At 35.2% G+C, this 16,351-nt stretch overlaps 1 protein-coding gene across 1 annotated transcript; it reads right to left on the bottom strand.

The window, feature by feature from the left end:
• Window positions 1-18: 18 nt before the first annotated feature.
• Window positions 19-15,390, bottom strand: Zw (glucose-6-phosphate 1-dehydrogenase Zw). Its single transcript, XM_089855189.1, has 10 exons — window positions 14,873-15,390; window positions 10,025-10,062; window positions 8,070-8,178; window positions 7,259-7,476; window positions 3,861-4,019; window positions 3,543-3,668; window positions 2,699-3,009; window positions 2,385-2,590; window positions 774-943; window positions 19-686 (listed from the first exon to the last, which is right to left on the bottom strand). Exons 1-10 carry the CDS (start codon window positions 15,059-15,061, stop codon window positions 596-598), a joined length of 1,617 nt encoding a protein of 538 aa, XP_089711315.1. The 5' UTR covers window positions 15,062-15,390; the 3' UTR covers window positions 19-595.
• Between the last annotated feature and the right edge of the window lie 961 nt (window positions 15,391-16,351).

Below are 16,351 nucleotides of genomic sequence, written 5' to 3'. Positions count from 1 at the left end.
AATAAGCAATTTTAGAAACCAGTTAAAAACATTTTATTAAATATATAATAGTGAAAAATTATTACAAAAATTATTTTTCCCAAAAAAAAAATTGTTGGTGAAAAACCATTTCTTATTATTTTTTTTTTTTATTTCAAAGTTTGATTTTTAAACGACTAACTATAATATAATAATAAATTTCGTAACTGCGACTAACGGTATCAATATTAAATTTTGATATTCTCTAATAATAATAAAATAACACAAAAAACATCAAATCTTTATTTTTTTCGCAACACTCACTAGAAAAAAAATAACAAAAACAAATTGAAATAACGTTTAGGAACAATCAAATTTAGTATATTTTTATTATTAATATTATAAATTTGTTTTTTTGATCATTTATTGAAGAAATCCGTAAAAAAAGCCCAACATTATGCTACTAATAAACTCGAAAGTTTATAAAAACGACAAGTGAAGTGAAAAAAACTTCAAAATATGGTCTAAATTCAACCGTTCTTTAAATACTGTATTACTGGAAAATATGATTTTTTTGTATTTTTAATTTTTTTGTATTTTTAGTACAAAAAAAGTGAATTAAATTAATTAATTTTGATTAATGATGAGCGGGTTTGACCCATCTGTATGTTCCGTAAAACTTAAAATCAAATTTAGAAGCGAGTTCGTCAGCCTCTTGGGGTCCACGGCTAAATTGAAATATTGGTTTTAATATTTTTATTTTTTATTAATTATATCGATTAGTTTATTAATTAAGTATGATTTTGAATGCCTACCTTCCATATCGGTATTCAATCGGTGGTATTTTTTCGGTTTCAATCTGTTTAAGTAAAGGCGTAAATACTCTCCAAGCTTCGGCAAGTTCATCAGACCTAACAAAGTTCATACGACTGCCGCAAAATACATCCAGTATTAATCGTTCGTAGGCATCGGGAAGCGCGACTCCCTGTTGATAGAAATTTACAAATGAGTTACAGGTTTTCCCACTCTTTACTGATTTCAGTGTTTTCCCGTTTTCCCCCCTCTACACCCGACTTCAAGCAGAGTTTTCCCGTTTTTCCCCCTCTACACCCGACTTCAAACCTGTTTTCTCGTTTCCCCCCCCCCTCTACACCCGACTTCAAGCAGAGTTTTCCCGTTTTTCCCCCTCTACACCCGACTTCAAACCTGTTTTCTCGTTTCCCCCCCCTCTACACCCGACTTCAAGCAGTGTTTTCCCGTTCCCCCCCCTCTAACACCCGACTTCAAACCGCGTTTTCCCGTTTCCCCCCCCTCTTTATCCGACTTCAAGCAGAGTTTTCCCGTTTCCCCCCCCCTCTTTATCCGACTTCAAGCAGAGTTTTCCCGTTTCCCCCCCCCCTCTACACCCGACTTCAAACAGTGTTTTCCCGTTTTCCCCCTCTATACCCGACTTCAAACCGTGTTTTCCCGTTTTTCCCCCCCTCTACACCCGACTTCAAGCAGCGTTTCCCCGTTTTCCGCCCCTCTACACCCGACTTCAAGCAGCGTTTCCCCGTTTTCCGCCCCTCTCTACACCCGACTTCAAACAACGTTTTCCCGGTTATACACCCCCCTCTACCCGACTTCAAACCGCGTTTTCCCGTTTATACCCCCTCTCTACCCGACTTCAAACAACGTTTTCCCGTTTTTCTCCCCCCTCTCTCCACCCAACTTCAAACAATGTTTTCCCGTTTATCCCCCCCCTCTCCACCCGACTTCAAACAATGTTTTCCCGTTTATCCCCCCCCCCTCTCCACCCGACTTCAAACAATGTTTTCCCGTTTATCCCCCCCCCTCTCCACCCGACTTCAAACAATGTTTTCCCGTTTATCCCCCTCTCTACCCGACTTCAAACAATGTTTTCCCGTTTATCCCCCCTCTCTACCCGACTTCAAACAATGTTTTCCCGTTTATCCCCACATCTCCATCCGACTTCAAACAATGTTTTCCCGTTTATCCCCACATCTCCATCCGACTTCAAACAATGTTTTCCCGTTTATCCCCCCCTCTCTACCCGACTTCAAACAATGTTTTCCCGTTTATCCCCACATCTCCACCCGACTTCAAACAATGTTTTCCCATGTTTATCCCCCCTCTCTACCCGACTTCAAACCCATTTTTCCATATTTTAACCCCCTCTACCCGACTTCAAACCCCTTTTTCCATGTTTTAACTCCCTCTACCAGACTTCAAACCCGTTTTTCCCTGATATTTCTCTCTTCCCCGACTTCAAAATGGCTTTTTCACTGGTTTTATGTTTCACTCCCTGACTTCAACCCAGTTATTTCTTGTTTTACTCGCTCCTGTCCCGAATAAAATTCCAACCCCTACCAACCCTAGATCAACCCACAAAAGAATAAAAAAAAGGGGTAAAAACAACGTATTACCTGATATCTACTACCATAAGTCAGATCTAGTTCAGTTTCTTCCATATCAAAAGTCATTCCGGGTTTCTTAGTGGTCATTTTAACGTATAAGGCTTCACCAGGTTGTACTCTAATAACCAATTCGTTTCTTTTACAAGTATCGTTAAAAATATCAGCGGCAACATCCTTGTACTGAATCCTAACTTCAGCTTTCCTTTCATTCAAAGCTACAAATAATTAAAATATACATTAAAACATTAAAATTAAAATAAACAATTAAACCATTAAAATTAAAATAAAAACCTAACAAAACTGATTAAAAAGTGAACCCTTACCTTTGCCGCATCTTAAAAAGAACGGAATCCCACTCCATCTTTCGTTGTTAATGAAGCAAGTAGCCATAGCGTAAGTAGGAGTTACCGATCCTTTGGGAACAGTTGGATCATCTAAATACCCTAGTTTGTTATCGCCTTCAGCGTTGGGGTCACCGACGTATTGTCCCAAGACAACGTTTTCTAACTTTACCGGTGCCATAGCTTTAAGTACTTTAACTTTCTCGTCACGGATGTCTTCAGGACGGGTGGATATTGGCTTTTCCATTGCCACTAAGCACAAAATTTGTAGCAAATGGTTTTGCATTACGTCTCTAAATGAAAGATACAATAAAATTAAAGATTAGACCTTTATCGTCTTGAAACGATCGATATAGTAGCGTTTATTTCGATTTCCATAAGTTTCTGATAGCCACAGAAAAGCTTAGCTTTAATGCCTGTCCTTACAACCAGGAATAGATTTGATTTTAGAAGTAGGAATGGAGAACGGAACGGTTAGTATTTACTTCAGTTATTCCGATTCATAGACCACCCAGTATAGAGCCCCTCCCTCCAACACGTAATGCAACGAAAAGTTTAAATCATATCTTATTGGCTCACTTAAACTACGTTTTGATGACGTTGCTGAAGGGGACGGCGAAAAATAATGACGTAATTCCTTTTTACCTCTGTCGCTATGACCCTCCCGCCTCTTTATTCATACCCCCTCCCCCTCCGTCCCGTGGATGGGGGTCCGTCCGGGATTTTGACGCTCGCCCACTCCCAGATTACTCTGTTCTCCATTCCTACTTCTATAATTAAATCTATCCCTGTTACAACGTATTGTTTTCCGTAAAAAAATACCTACCTAATTATTCCAAATTCGTCAAAATAACCACCCCGACCCTGAGTACCAAAAGGTTCCTTGAATGAGATCATGATGTTGGAAATGTTGTCACGGTTCCATGTTGGGCCAAAGATTCGATTAGCAAATCTAATTAAGATTATAAAATGGTTTATAATATCAATTAACTGCTTGAATTTCAAATTAATGTTATTAATTAAAAAGGGGCTGTTCGGACTATGGGACAAACGACGATCTTCCTCATAGAGCTTAGCATAGCGGATGTGAAAAAAGGAGAGGACTGGGGTCCGTCAGCCCGGCCCTTTAACATATGGGACTTACCTTAAAATCATCAAATTTTGCACCATTTCTTTCCCTAAGTAGTGATCGATACGATATAATTCTTCTTCTTTGAAAAGCGAACTTAAATGATTGGATAATTCGGCGGAAGATTCGGAGTCACGACCAAAAGGCTTTTCGATAATAATTCTCGTCCATCCTCTGAAAATAAATTTAGAATATTTTTTTTAATATGAGGGGCGCTAATTGGTCTAAATTTTATTTTTATATGACGAGTGCTAATTTGTGTAAAAAAAATTAAAAAGAGGGACGCTAATTGGTCTAAAAACGAACTTTTTTTTAATATGAGGGGCGCTAATTGGTCTAAATTTTATTTTTATATGACAAGTGCTAATTTGTGTAAAAAAAATTAAAAAGAGGGACGCTAATTGGTCTAAAAACGTATTTTTTTTAATATGAAGGGCGCTTAATTGTTGGTCTAAAATTTTTTTTAAAAAAAGACTAACGCTAATTGGTTTAATAAATTATTTTTATTTTAAAACGTGAAATAGGCCTAGTTGGTCTAATAAATTATTTTTATTTTATGATGTGATCAGCGTTTGTTGGTCTAAAATATATTTTCTAAACGTTAAAGGTGATATAGTTCCTCTAACAAATTATAAAAAATTAATATGAATTGTGATAGTTGCTGTAATAAATTGAATTTTTAATACAATTGGCCATATGTCTAATCAGCGCCACTAGCGGATGGTCTGAAAACTACTCCCATAGAGTCTAGGTATATTTAAGCGGGTTTGCAGAATTTCCGTCAGATGGCGCGGCGTTCGAGCCACCTGGCGGAAATTCTGCAAACCCTCTTAAATATACCTAGTCTCTATGGGAGTAGTTCTCAGACCATCCGCTAGTGGCGCTGATTAGACATATGGCCAATTGGTCATAATTCTTCCAATATTTTTAAATACAGCGGCACTGCTTTTGAAAGCCTTTATTTGCTCTTAATCTCAAGGAATGTTTCCTGTTTGCTAAGGTATTAAGCTAAATTCTTCCTTCTCACAAAATACTAGTACTTCAAAAATCGCAAACACATCAAGGTTAATACTTCTATACACCAGGAATAAAATTAATTAATTTATAAAACTAAATGCCAACACGCCGTTTTCAATTAGCATATAAAATAAAATGTAAGATTGCAGTTTCTGAGGTTGTAATTGTTAATTAGGATTTACGGAACCTTTGTCCCTACAAAACTCAATTTTGTAATTGAAACATAACTACAAAATCAGAAAATAAAAAAATAGAAGGTGCGACACGGAGAATCCTTATCTCCCATATTTTTTTGGCGGTTACTGTAGTCATGCTGTAGTATTTACTATTTTAGTAAACTCACTACACTTGGGTCATGGTGACATCGCACGAGCTACTCCCAAATCGCACCCCTGCACCACAATTACGTGTTTTTCTGACGAGATGCTTTAAAATTATTTTTAGTTTATAGAACATCTTGAACTAATCAGTTCCTGACAAAGCAATATTTCTCAACCCCTACCCTTAGTTATTTTTAAACAGCACAGATACAAAACAAACCACCTTAGTTTATAGCGTCAGAATTCACAATTATATACAATGTTTCCAGGCCTTTCAAATTTCCAGGACTTTTACTCTAATTTCTCCAATAGCTTTTAGGATGTTCATATTATTTTCAGGATTTTCCTCTAATTTCTCCAATATTTAAACACCTTTCAAATTTAGGCCTTTTCCTTTAATTTCTCCATAAGTTTTCCGGATTTTCATATTACCTCCAGGATTTCGCGGAATTTCTACAATATTTAAGGGCTTCACATTTCCATGACTTTTCCCGTAATTTCTCCAATACTTTGTAGTAGGGCTGCGCGAATTTTCGAATATTATTCGATTAATTCGAATCGATTTGCTTTTTGGAGAAAACGAGTACTCTTACAAAACGATAGTTCGAAAACAAATTCGAATACAGTTTCCTAAACCGAGTACTCGTTCCCAAGGTGTTAATTTCGAAAAGAAAACGAGTATTCGTTTTAAATTGCCAGGGACTATGTTTTCTTTTGGTTTATTTCTTTTTAATTTTCAGGCGATTGCGCAGTTCGCTATGTTTTATTAACCTCTATTGACAAGTGAAAACCCTTATCACCGCGCCCAATCTAATATCCCAAACTCCATAATATAACCCACAATTCAAATAAAATTTCAATAGAATAAATTAATCCCTATTCAAAATAATTCTACTTCAAAAACAGACGCATAAATTTGAAAATATTGAACAATACAACAATGCAAGTAAAACCTACGAACACCCATCATCAGCTAGAAAGTACTTCAGACACATTAAAATTTGAAATCCAAAAGTACAGACGTAGAATAAGAATTATTAATTAAGGTCAACGTTAGAGATCAAGGAATGCTGCACCTCCTGAGTCCTGACAGCAAAAGCTGTTACGCAAGGTTGATTGTAAGGGCGGGTGGGATAGAAACCGCAAACCGGAGTTATCAATATTGAACAAGTTGGGAAACCAAAATAAACCTCTCCGAGTCGAGACGCAATCTTATACCTTCTTCCTAGTAAACTGGATATCGCTTCTTGCCATAAGACTGTCACAAGTTACTCAAACACTATACTCTATTCAATTGTACCCCAGAATTTCGAAAGTTCTCTATTAAACTTAGGAAATAACAAGTTGGGAAACCAAAATAAACCTCTCCGAGTCGAGACGCAATTAAGAGGTTTTTCTTAAATAATTAAATAAATATAATTGATATTAATTATTTTAATCGCCATTAATTTACCTTAATTATAGTTAAATCGTTTTAATAAACTTCATTCCTAAAATCATTTTAAACATGGCTATTGTTGTGGTTTGAATTCAAGCGTATGCCTCTTTAACAATTTTTGGAAAGTTAGGGTATAAAAGGCGATATAATTAAATAAATATAATTGATATTAATTATTTTAATCGGCAGTAATTTACCTTACTTCTATTTAAATCGTTTTAAGAAACTTTATTCCTAAAATCATTTTAAACATAGCTATTGTTGACGTTTGAATTCAAGCGTACGCCTCTTTAACAATTATTGGAAATTTAGGGTATATAAGGCGATTGATTCACTATAAATGATAAGAAAACCCGCAATTGCGTGATCTTTTGGTGAAAATTCTGCCATTGGGAGGCTAGACGTTTCTCGTAACCCGAGCCGATCGCCCACGTAAATCCTAACCCTAACAATGATAATGGAGTAGAAGCGAAAAATTGCTTTCTGCGAACACGTTTGCTCCGATTTGCTAACTGCGAACACGGTCACAGACACACACAGACACGTCTAGTTTAATACCTCTCCGTGACGCCATCGTCACTCGGAGAGATATAAAAGGGAGGGGAACGGGGGTTTATAGTGAAAGTGGTATTACTCACTTTGTGGCCATGCAATGTTCTTTAATATTTTTCGTTACAACTTGAAATACAGTAGGAGGAAGGGCCAAGTAGAAGAGACGGTTGGCCTTGGATCCAACTTCAAAACGGGAAATTTCCTTATTTAAGTTTTCAAAATCATCGCCATTATCGTAAGAACCGGCGCAATAGTGGTTGATTTTGAAAAATTCGTCAAAACGGCTTTGTTGCGAATCTTTCACCTATCAAATATAAATTATTTATAGGTATTATTTTATATTCATGAAGGATGTACACAATTATGTCGCTTTGTGATAAACACAATGAAAAAGTATCTTTTTAAAGTCAAATCATTATTTTCTTCAATTTCTTGGTATAAATATGCGTTTTTAAGTAAGATGTAACGGCATATCGCTAAACAGAAACTTTTAAGTCGTAGATCGGTGTTGTGTTTGTGATTCAAAGAACAATTCAAAAAATATTTTATTGTTCATAATTGAAGGCTGAAATTTAAACCGAGTAAAGCCATTTAAAAAACTATAATCTTCATATAATAAAACTATAATTTATATAAATATATAAATTTTTGGTATTTAATAGAGAGCGTTTACCGTCTAAAATTGTACAATTTTTTTTTGGGGGGGGGGGCTGGTTTAATACGTAATTTGAAGTTAAATTCATTCTAAAAACTATGATGTTCATAAGTTTGAAATATATATGCCTAAAGGTTAAAATCCAAAAATTTCAATTCACCAAATACCACTGTAACTACAAAGCTTCTAACAATAAGTAAAAAATACACGCAAAAACGCTAATTAATAATAATCATAATTACTTTTGTGTAAGGCTGAATTTTGGTTCTCAGATCTGGAATGGTCAATTTTGACCTGGCATAACCGATGAAGGTGGTCTTTGTAGGTGTTAACCCATCTCTGTACAGAGCCCTAAAAAATTAACAGATTGACCAAAAATAATTATTGCACCACCAAAAAAATATTAACAAATTAGTAAAAATATTATTTACACTCCAAAAACAATAAACAAATTAGTAAAAATATTATTTACACTCCAAAAACAATAAACAAATTAACAAAATAAATTATAAAACCCTAAAAAAAATTATTACACTAAAGTTATAACTTAAAAAATTTAATAATTAAACAAAACAAAAATAACAAATTAACAAAAAAAAATATAACACACCCAATAAAATTGACAAATTAACAAAAAAAAATATAACACACCCAATAAAATTGACAAATAAACAAAAAATATAACACACCCAATAAAATTGACAAATAAACAAAAAATATAACACACCCAATAAAATTGACAAATAAACAAAAAATATAACACACCCAATAAAATTGACAAATAAACAAAAAATATAACACACCCAATAAAATTGACAAATAAACAAAAAATATAACACACCCAATAAAATTGACAAATTAACCAAAAATGCATAAACGCCAAAAAACAAAAACGTTATCACATCCCAAAAAAAACCTAACAAAAAGGTATTGCACCCCAAAAATTATCAAATTAACTTTAATTAACAATATAGGTCATATACAACTCTAATAAAAACTTCGATAAAGAAAAAGTAAAACCATTAAAAGGCAATTTTTATACGCCTAATACGTTTGTGATATTACACGCATAAAAACCTCCCATTGAATAAAAACTAAATCTAGGACTTAAATTAAGCTTAAGAAATAGTTCCTAACGCTTATACGTTAAACCTATTTGACCCATATTTAGAAAACTTTATACAATATCAACAAAGTATTGGAAAAGAGCGCTGCCGGCTTACAAACGTTTTAGCAGAAGAAATTCGGTTTTTTCTTTCTTTCTTTATTATTTGGCCTTGACTTTATTTCCAAATCAATAGCGGATATTAAAGCGATACTTAAGTGGGTATATCGTGTGTTTTGTAATAATAGTATAAAAGCTAGGTAACGTAACCCCGACTAAAACTTAATGTGTATCAGTTTTCAAGATAAAATATATGAATAAGGCAAAAACTTCATAAAACATTTTCGATTCTAAATCACTCCTTTTTGGAACACCATGAGTTCCAAAGAGATGGGTACTGGCAGGGATAGATTTAATTTTAGAAGTAAGAATGGAGAACTGTTAGTATTTACTTCATTCCGACTCATAGACCACCCAGTATAGAGCACCTCCCTCCAACACGTCACGATACGTTTAAATTATCTTATTGGCTCACTTAAACTACGTTTTGACGACGTTGCTGATGGGAACGGCGAAAAATACGCAATTTCTTTTTACCTTTGCCGCTATGACCCGCCTCTTCTTTCATACCCCCCCCCCGTCCCGGGGAAGGGGGTCCGGGACTTTGACGCGCGCCCACATATTACTCTGTTCTCCATTCCTACTTCTAAAAATAAATCTATCCCTGGTTGAAGTTACAGGATTTTCGAGTCCAAATCGCCCAAAGCACACCCCACAGACCTCTCACAATCACGTCTAATTGTGCCTAATTTTCCCCATTAAGAAAGTTATTTGTACACTACTGTTTAGTGTTGCAAAATATTACAATTCGTATTTGACACTTCAAACCCACTAATAAATAAATACAATGTATTTGAAATAACAACTATTATGCTTTTAGTATCCGACTTTCAAACCCACGCGAGTGTAGCTTTGATACTGTACAACACAGATACAAAACAACTACACTTAAATATCCCTTCACACTTCAATTTTTAAAAAAAGCTAAGAACGGAAAATTAGGTAAAGATAAATTTTATTTTTAATATTTACCATAGCGTTGGGTAGATTTTCTTTTTGGCCAAGTCACCCTATTAAACATAAAAGATTAAAAAACATTAGATAAGATATATTTAGAGTGTCTATCAAAAATAATACTAAACTATCAATATTTATCAGTATATATCTATATTTAAACAAAATAACTACATAAGTTGATAAGATATGTTCCTTCCATAAGTTTGTTAATCTCTGGTTACAAACTGCCATGAGCTTGTAATTTTGAAGTGATTGAAGTAGGTCATAGATTCAGGGTAAAGCGACGTACGCCTGATGAGGCGCTGTTGTCAAATTTGGGCTTAGTAAGTTCAGACTAAATAGGACCTAGATGGAACTTGGTCCTGCAAAATTAATTAACCGCCATCGAGTGTACTTAGGACTTCAATTGACTCGCTTCCGTCGTTCTCCTTCTCGAACTAGTTATGGCTCGAGAACTGTAAGTCTCTCAGTAGCATTACGAACTTGTATTGGTACTTTGGTAGTGTCATACTTATGGAAGGAACATATCTTATAAACTTATGATAATAGTATCGTATGATTTTCCCTAATCTTAACGCGTGGGAGGATTGAACCGATCCCATTGTGCACTTAAAATAATTAGGTTTATATATAAAACAGTAATTTAATCTTGATTTAGCAGTGAATCCGAGAGTGAATCGTACAGGCTAATCTGGGAGAAGGGATAAGAAGGAGCGGTAATGATAATGGGCAACATGCGGCACCGTATTTCTCCCCGTGTACCTTTGCGCACGTCCCTAACCTTCGATAGGCGATTGTTAAGTGCTGCCACGTAGCGCTATTGTATTTTTATGCGAACTAGCTTATTTTTTAAGACACAGGGGGGGGGCGTCCTCGACGTTTCCCTGCCCTACGACCCTACAGAAACGCTGATGATGCTGGGAGGACTTCGTTGCCGTCCGTAGATGGGTAAGGTATACAGAGGCAACGTTATAGGTACGGAGGTTACCACTCCACCCTCTCTCCTTCCAGGTTAAAGTGTTAAACACAAAATTATTGAATTACCTTTAAACAATAATCGTTGAACTCAAACTACATGCAAAATTAGATTTAACTTATAACAAATATTGTTATTTATAGAGGGTGTTTCTCAGTTTCTGATAAATTTAAAGGTGCGTTATGTTCTTAGGGTTAAAATGAGTGGAATGTGCCAATAACATGGGGGTCTACAACATTTATTTACGGAGATATGCGCTCCCAAACATTGATGGGCCCCTTAAAACATGGAAATAGTCACACATGTTAAGTAATTAGATTTGCTTCACAAGCTAACGCGCACTTCTACACATTTAATAGTAAACTACTGTTAGATAAAGGTTCAACTTCAACCAAGAAGCGATATCTAGTTTACTAGGCAGAAGATATAAGATGCCTAAGTATTCGCACGCCATAGTCCCGGTCCCCCTTTCAAAATACAAGGGGGACGTAAAAGGAGGCCCCGGCCTATTTTGCCTCTCCTCAGTCGGAAAATACGTAATTTTCGTCATACGCGTCGCGCTGACGTGAGTTTTCAAGAACAAATGAGATGCTGCCTGGATGTAATTTAGAGGCGGCGGGGATTAACTCCGGACCCTATACGTTTGGACTGGTGAATAAGCTAGAAATGTGGCGAATTTATTTACCTTCTCCCTAGTAAACTAGATATCGCTTCTTGATAAATGCTAACCATCTACCACAATAAAGCACTATTTAACTAAAGGCAAACTCGCTGTGTTGTACGATTTGAAAATGTTAATGCACTTAAGGGAAATAATTATTTTTACTCCATTGTAATTTGTTAATGAAAAATAACAGATTTAACAGGATTAAATATCAGCCTAATTATGCCCTAAAGCATAGTTAATCAATTAATTTAACTAACAGATACAAAATGGATGAATGGTACGCACACTCACGATAAACCTCCACCAGTGAAACCCCCCCCCCCCCCAAAAAGTGACTTCGGCAAAAAAAAGAGTTCCTTAATAAACAGTAATTTCCTAACACAACTACTCAAGCGTTTGACTAAATTCTTCAAAATCACTCAAGTATATAATTCCTTAATCCATTATAAGAGATAATCCAAGGAACTAATTACCACAACTTAGCTCCTTCAGTAATACGTAACCATTTTCGAAGAGATACTTAAACTAGCAGAATTTTTCGAATATGTTAATAATATAATTTATGTTGTCTAGAAAAAATATAAATCAACCTTCTCAAATATTTTGACAATTTTACTAACGAGTGACGTCATAAGTTTTGATAATTTTTAACCTCAATTTGTGATGATATCACGTGATTATCATTAACCAATTAAAAAAAAAAATAATGCCAGAAATGTATAATTGCGTTTCTTTTTAATTAAGGCGCTATCTGAATCCATAACAATATTTTGTCAATATTTATTTACGTCAATATTTATGAATAACAATTTTCTTCTTCACAATACAACCATGTCAAGAAGTGATATCTAGTTTACTAGGCAGAAGGTATAAATTCGCCACATTTCCAGCTTTATCTCCAGTCCAAACGTAGGTAGGTCCGGAGTTAATCCCCGCCTCTAAATTACAACCAGCATCTCATTGGTTCTTGAAAACTCTCGTCAACGCGACGCAGCGAAATAGCCCGGCCTCCTTTTACGTCCCCCTTGTATTTTGAAAGGGGGACTGGGACTATGGCGCGCGAATACTTAGGCATCTTATACCTTCTCCCTAATAAACTAGATACCACTTCTTGACCATATCAAAGGTTGTTTTTTTTTTTCGACTAACATTTTTAATATATTTTCAACTTAAGTATCTCTTTAATATTAACTAATGGCAGTCACTCATCTTCGACCATGAGGAAATAACATGGGGTGTCGCTACTCTATAATTTACAGAGTGCTCCTCCAAAAAGGGAAGCACGACTAAAATACAGTAGGTTCTAGAATCTAGGGTCAATTTTGAGTCGAAAATGTAATTCTATGACGTTTACAAATCATAATTAGAGTATTTTACGGATGACCCCTTAAACTTAACACGAGAAACTGAAAAACAATGCTCATTTAAATAAGGGGTCATTGCTAAAACAATACAATCATAATTTGTAAACAGCGTCCCTCGGGACAAAATGTTAAAGAAGCAAAAGTAAATAGATATAAAAACCAAAAGTACACTTCATTAACAATTCCCGGCCTTTGCTTCTCAGTTTACATGTCGTCTACAGCCAAACTACCCTTCCCTCAACCCCTTAAATAAACTAACCAATCAGGAAAGAGCTTCTTAACGTCATAGGCTTATAGAAAGTAATAGATGATGCTGGCGATCCAAACGCTCATTTTTGGTACTAGAGCTAGTATCTCCCTACTTTATGAGCCTATTCACGGCTTGCTCCCCGTGCCCTCCACGGTCGGGAAGGTAATAATACGCAGAGGGGGTCAACACTATTCTGGGATAAAGGGGGGGGGGCTTCACATATTACACGGTTCGAGAAATATTCAACAAAGTGTAGGCTACTTTCGGTTTTTATATCTATATGCTTTTGGTGGTCTTAACACCCTGTATTTTGTACGAAGTAGATTAATATATTTTTTAAATAAAGAATCAGGGAAAGTTTTCAACCCATTTCAAAATCAATTTAACTGTAAATAATCCTGTTGAAATTTAAAGGGAAAAAACACCGCTAAATTATTAAGAAATCCGGCCAACAAGGATGAAAATTTGAAGTAAAAGTAATTCCTGCACCTACTCAATAATTTATTGCAGCTCAGAGTAATTATAATGCAGCGGTAAATTATTTCAAAATCTTTGAATTAAAATGCGTTTGAAACATTTTAGAGCTGATTATTTGGAAGTTTAAAAAAAAATATTGAAATTGTTCAGTTTATTTTCGGTTTTTAATTCTTAATTGTATTATAGTAGATTAAGAAGAACGTTACGTGGGTTTTTGCATCTTTTATAATAAATTTGGATTTTTCAAACTTTTTTAAAAGTTGTTTTAAATTTATTGATAAATAAGTGTTTTAAGTTTTTTTATTAATTAAATTAAAAGCAGCCGATATCAAAATGTCAGTTCAATGTCGAACTAGATTAAATTGTCAATAAAAAAAATCCCCAACTTCAGACAAGATAAGCTGCCTAGCTAAGTGTTTATGTTCTAAAGAGGGTCCGTTAAGTGTAGACTTATTTATTGGGAATGCGAAAATCTATAACAGAACACAGAGATAATTTGGAGGTGTTAGTTAACAGATTAAAATTAATTTAATTACAACTGGATAGTAATGTTTAATTTGGCTCAGAATCTGAATTTCTTACTCTTTAACACCTAATTTCCCATTGAATAAAACCTAACTTAATCCTACTGACTTAAAACAACAGGGTATTTGGCCTATTTATGCTGATACTATTGAAATTTCGTATATTTTTGTCTAAATTAATCTTCAAGATATCTTGCGTAAAATTCTTAACAATCTTAATTTTGAAAGAGGTAGAAGATTTAACAAAAAAACTTTGAAAGACCTTAACTCTGTTCAACATGCAATAATGACCAATTTACTTCAATAAATGCAAAGAATGCAATGATCTACACTCATTTACAACTATGAATTAACACATTAACTATAGATAATACCAAAGAAAATCAACAATATCGCTAATGAACACGCGGTAATGTACTTGGGTATTGCCTAAATGAGACTAGTCACTGCAATTCCAGCAGCCCAGCATGGATGATACCCCAAAGGCTTAACCTTAACCCTCTTCCATAACATTTTATAATAAATTAAAATATGCCTTGAATATCGCGTTTATTATGGGTTTTAAGAGTTAAATTTGATGTTATAAACGTGAAAAATGCACTCACCGACGCTCCCAAGACTACAAAAACGTGCTGCGCTTCGTACTGCAGCGTGTCTTCGCTGTGTTGCAAAGATTCCTTGATCAATTCAATACCCTCCGTGGAGGGACTCACTGACAGCCCACTACCATCCATGTCTAGGCCTAAATGATTCGAGGAATAGCGTAACGGTTCCGACTTTATATCCATAGACATTGTACTTTTATATTTAGACTCTCCGGAAACTGCGCGTTCAACTACAACCGTGCCGGTGCTACGAGAGTTAGCTCTACTACTACCACACTCGACTCTTCTACAACTACAATCACCGGCTTCGTTCTCCGTAATTTTTCCCGCCCCTTCTTCTTGCGTAATTTCGCCATTTTCGCGCCTTTCCGAAGAAAGCGCGCGAATTTTAGATTCGGTACCTACTACGCAACCAATGATTATCGCTGTTGTAAACAAATTTTAGATCAGTTTGGCGCGCTTTAAGAGCCAAATGTTTGGAACGGGTGTCAATTCTGTGTTTCACCAACTGATTAGATTTGGTTCCATGCTATATTCGCGTGTATATCGCGTGCTACGCTAGAATGAACCTTTAGGCCTAACATCCGAGGGTTTTTGTTATCGCCGTAGGGCTTCAATATGATTGGACAGAAGGTGTTTGCTATCCCCTCTCTAGTTACTTTCTATTCATACACAAATCTTAGCACGCACGAAGTAGTGGTAGCAACGCTATTGAACGGGAAAAAATTCGAAGAAAAACTAAATTCTTACTAAAAACATTCATTTTTGGGTGGCGGTTTTTAGTACATACATAGACAGGTTTATAAAAGTGGCCAAAAAGAAACCTGTCTCAACTTCGGTGAAACTTGACCGCGCCTATAATTGTATCCTTCTCAAAAGTTCAACGTCATTATTGACCGTGTGACAAGCCGACATATCCCGATGTATAAATACTTTCAAAGATAACGTATCGCCTGTCTTCAATTATTGATTAGATTAGATATCCTGTAGTTTTTACTCCACGCTCTAAACACTGTCAGGTCACGTGTGTATTTGGCAAAATCGCGCGCTTTTTTCGAAGCTTCTAATTGGCTGATGATGAATTTTATCGATTTAGGTGTTGAATTTGAACTAGCCGGGCTTGTCAAGCCCCAATATCACTTCACTACTAATGTAAACTGTAAAGACTGTATTCAATCCATTTTCAATATGAACTAATCTCTATGCCTCAGTAAATACGTTCAATAAACATTTAAATTTTCTGGTCAGAAGATTTAATTAATAGTTTAAGCCTCTACAGTCTTTGGTTTCTGGTTTCTATGGGTTCAGTGTTTCATGTGGAATTCTATTAGATATTCTGTATGCATGAGTAAACGTATTAAAAGTGAATAAATTTCAATTTACAATTAAACCCTAGAATCTAGTTTTTTTGGCGTTTATTTTATACCTTGCTTAAAATGTTGCTTTTTTGTTTTGTTTTTATTTCACACAAAGAAGAAA

The sequence above is a fragment of the Phalangium opilio genome, unplaced genomic scaffold (genome assembly GCF_054372755.1).
Source record: "Phalangium opilio isolate 3A_F unplaced genomic scaffold, DU_Popi_V2 ptg000209l_1, whole genome shotgun sequence".
Taxonomy (NCBI): Eukaryota; Metazoa; Arthropoda; class Arachnida; order Opiliones; family Phalangiidae; genus Phalangium; species Phalangium opilio.
This window is presented reverse-complemented; position numbering and strand designations above follow the sequence as displayed.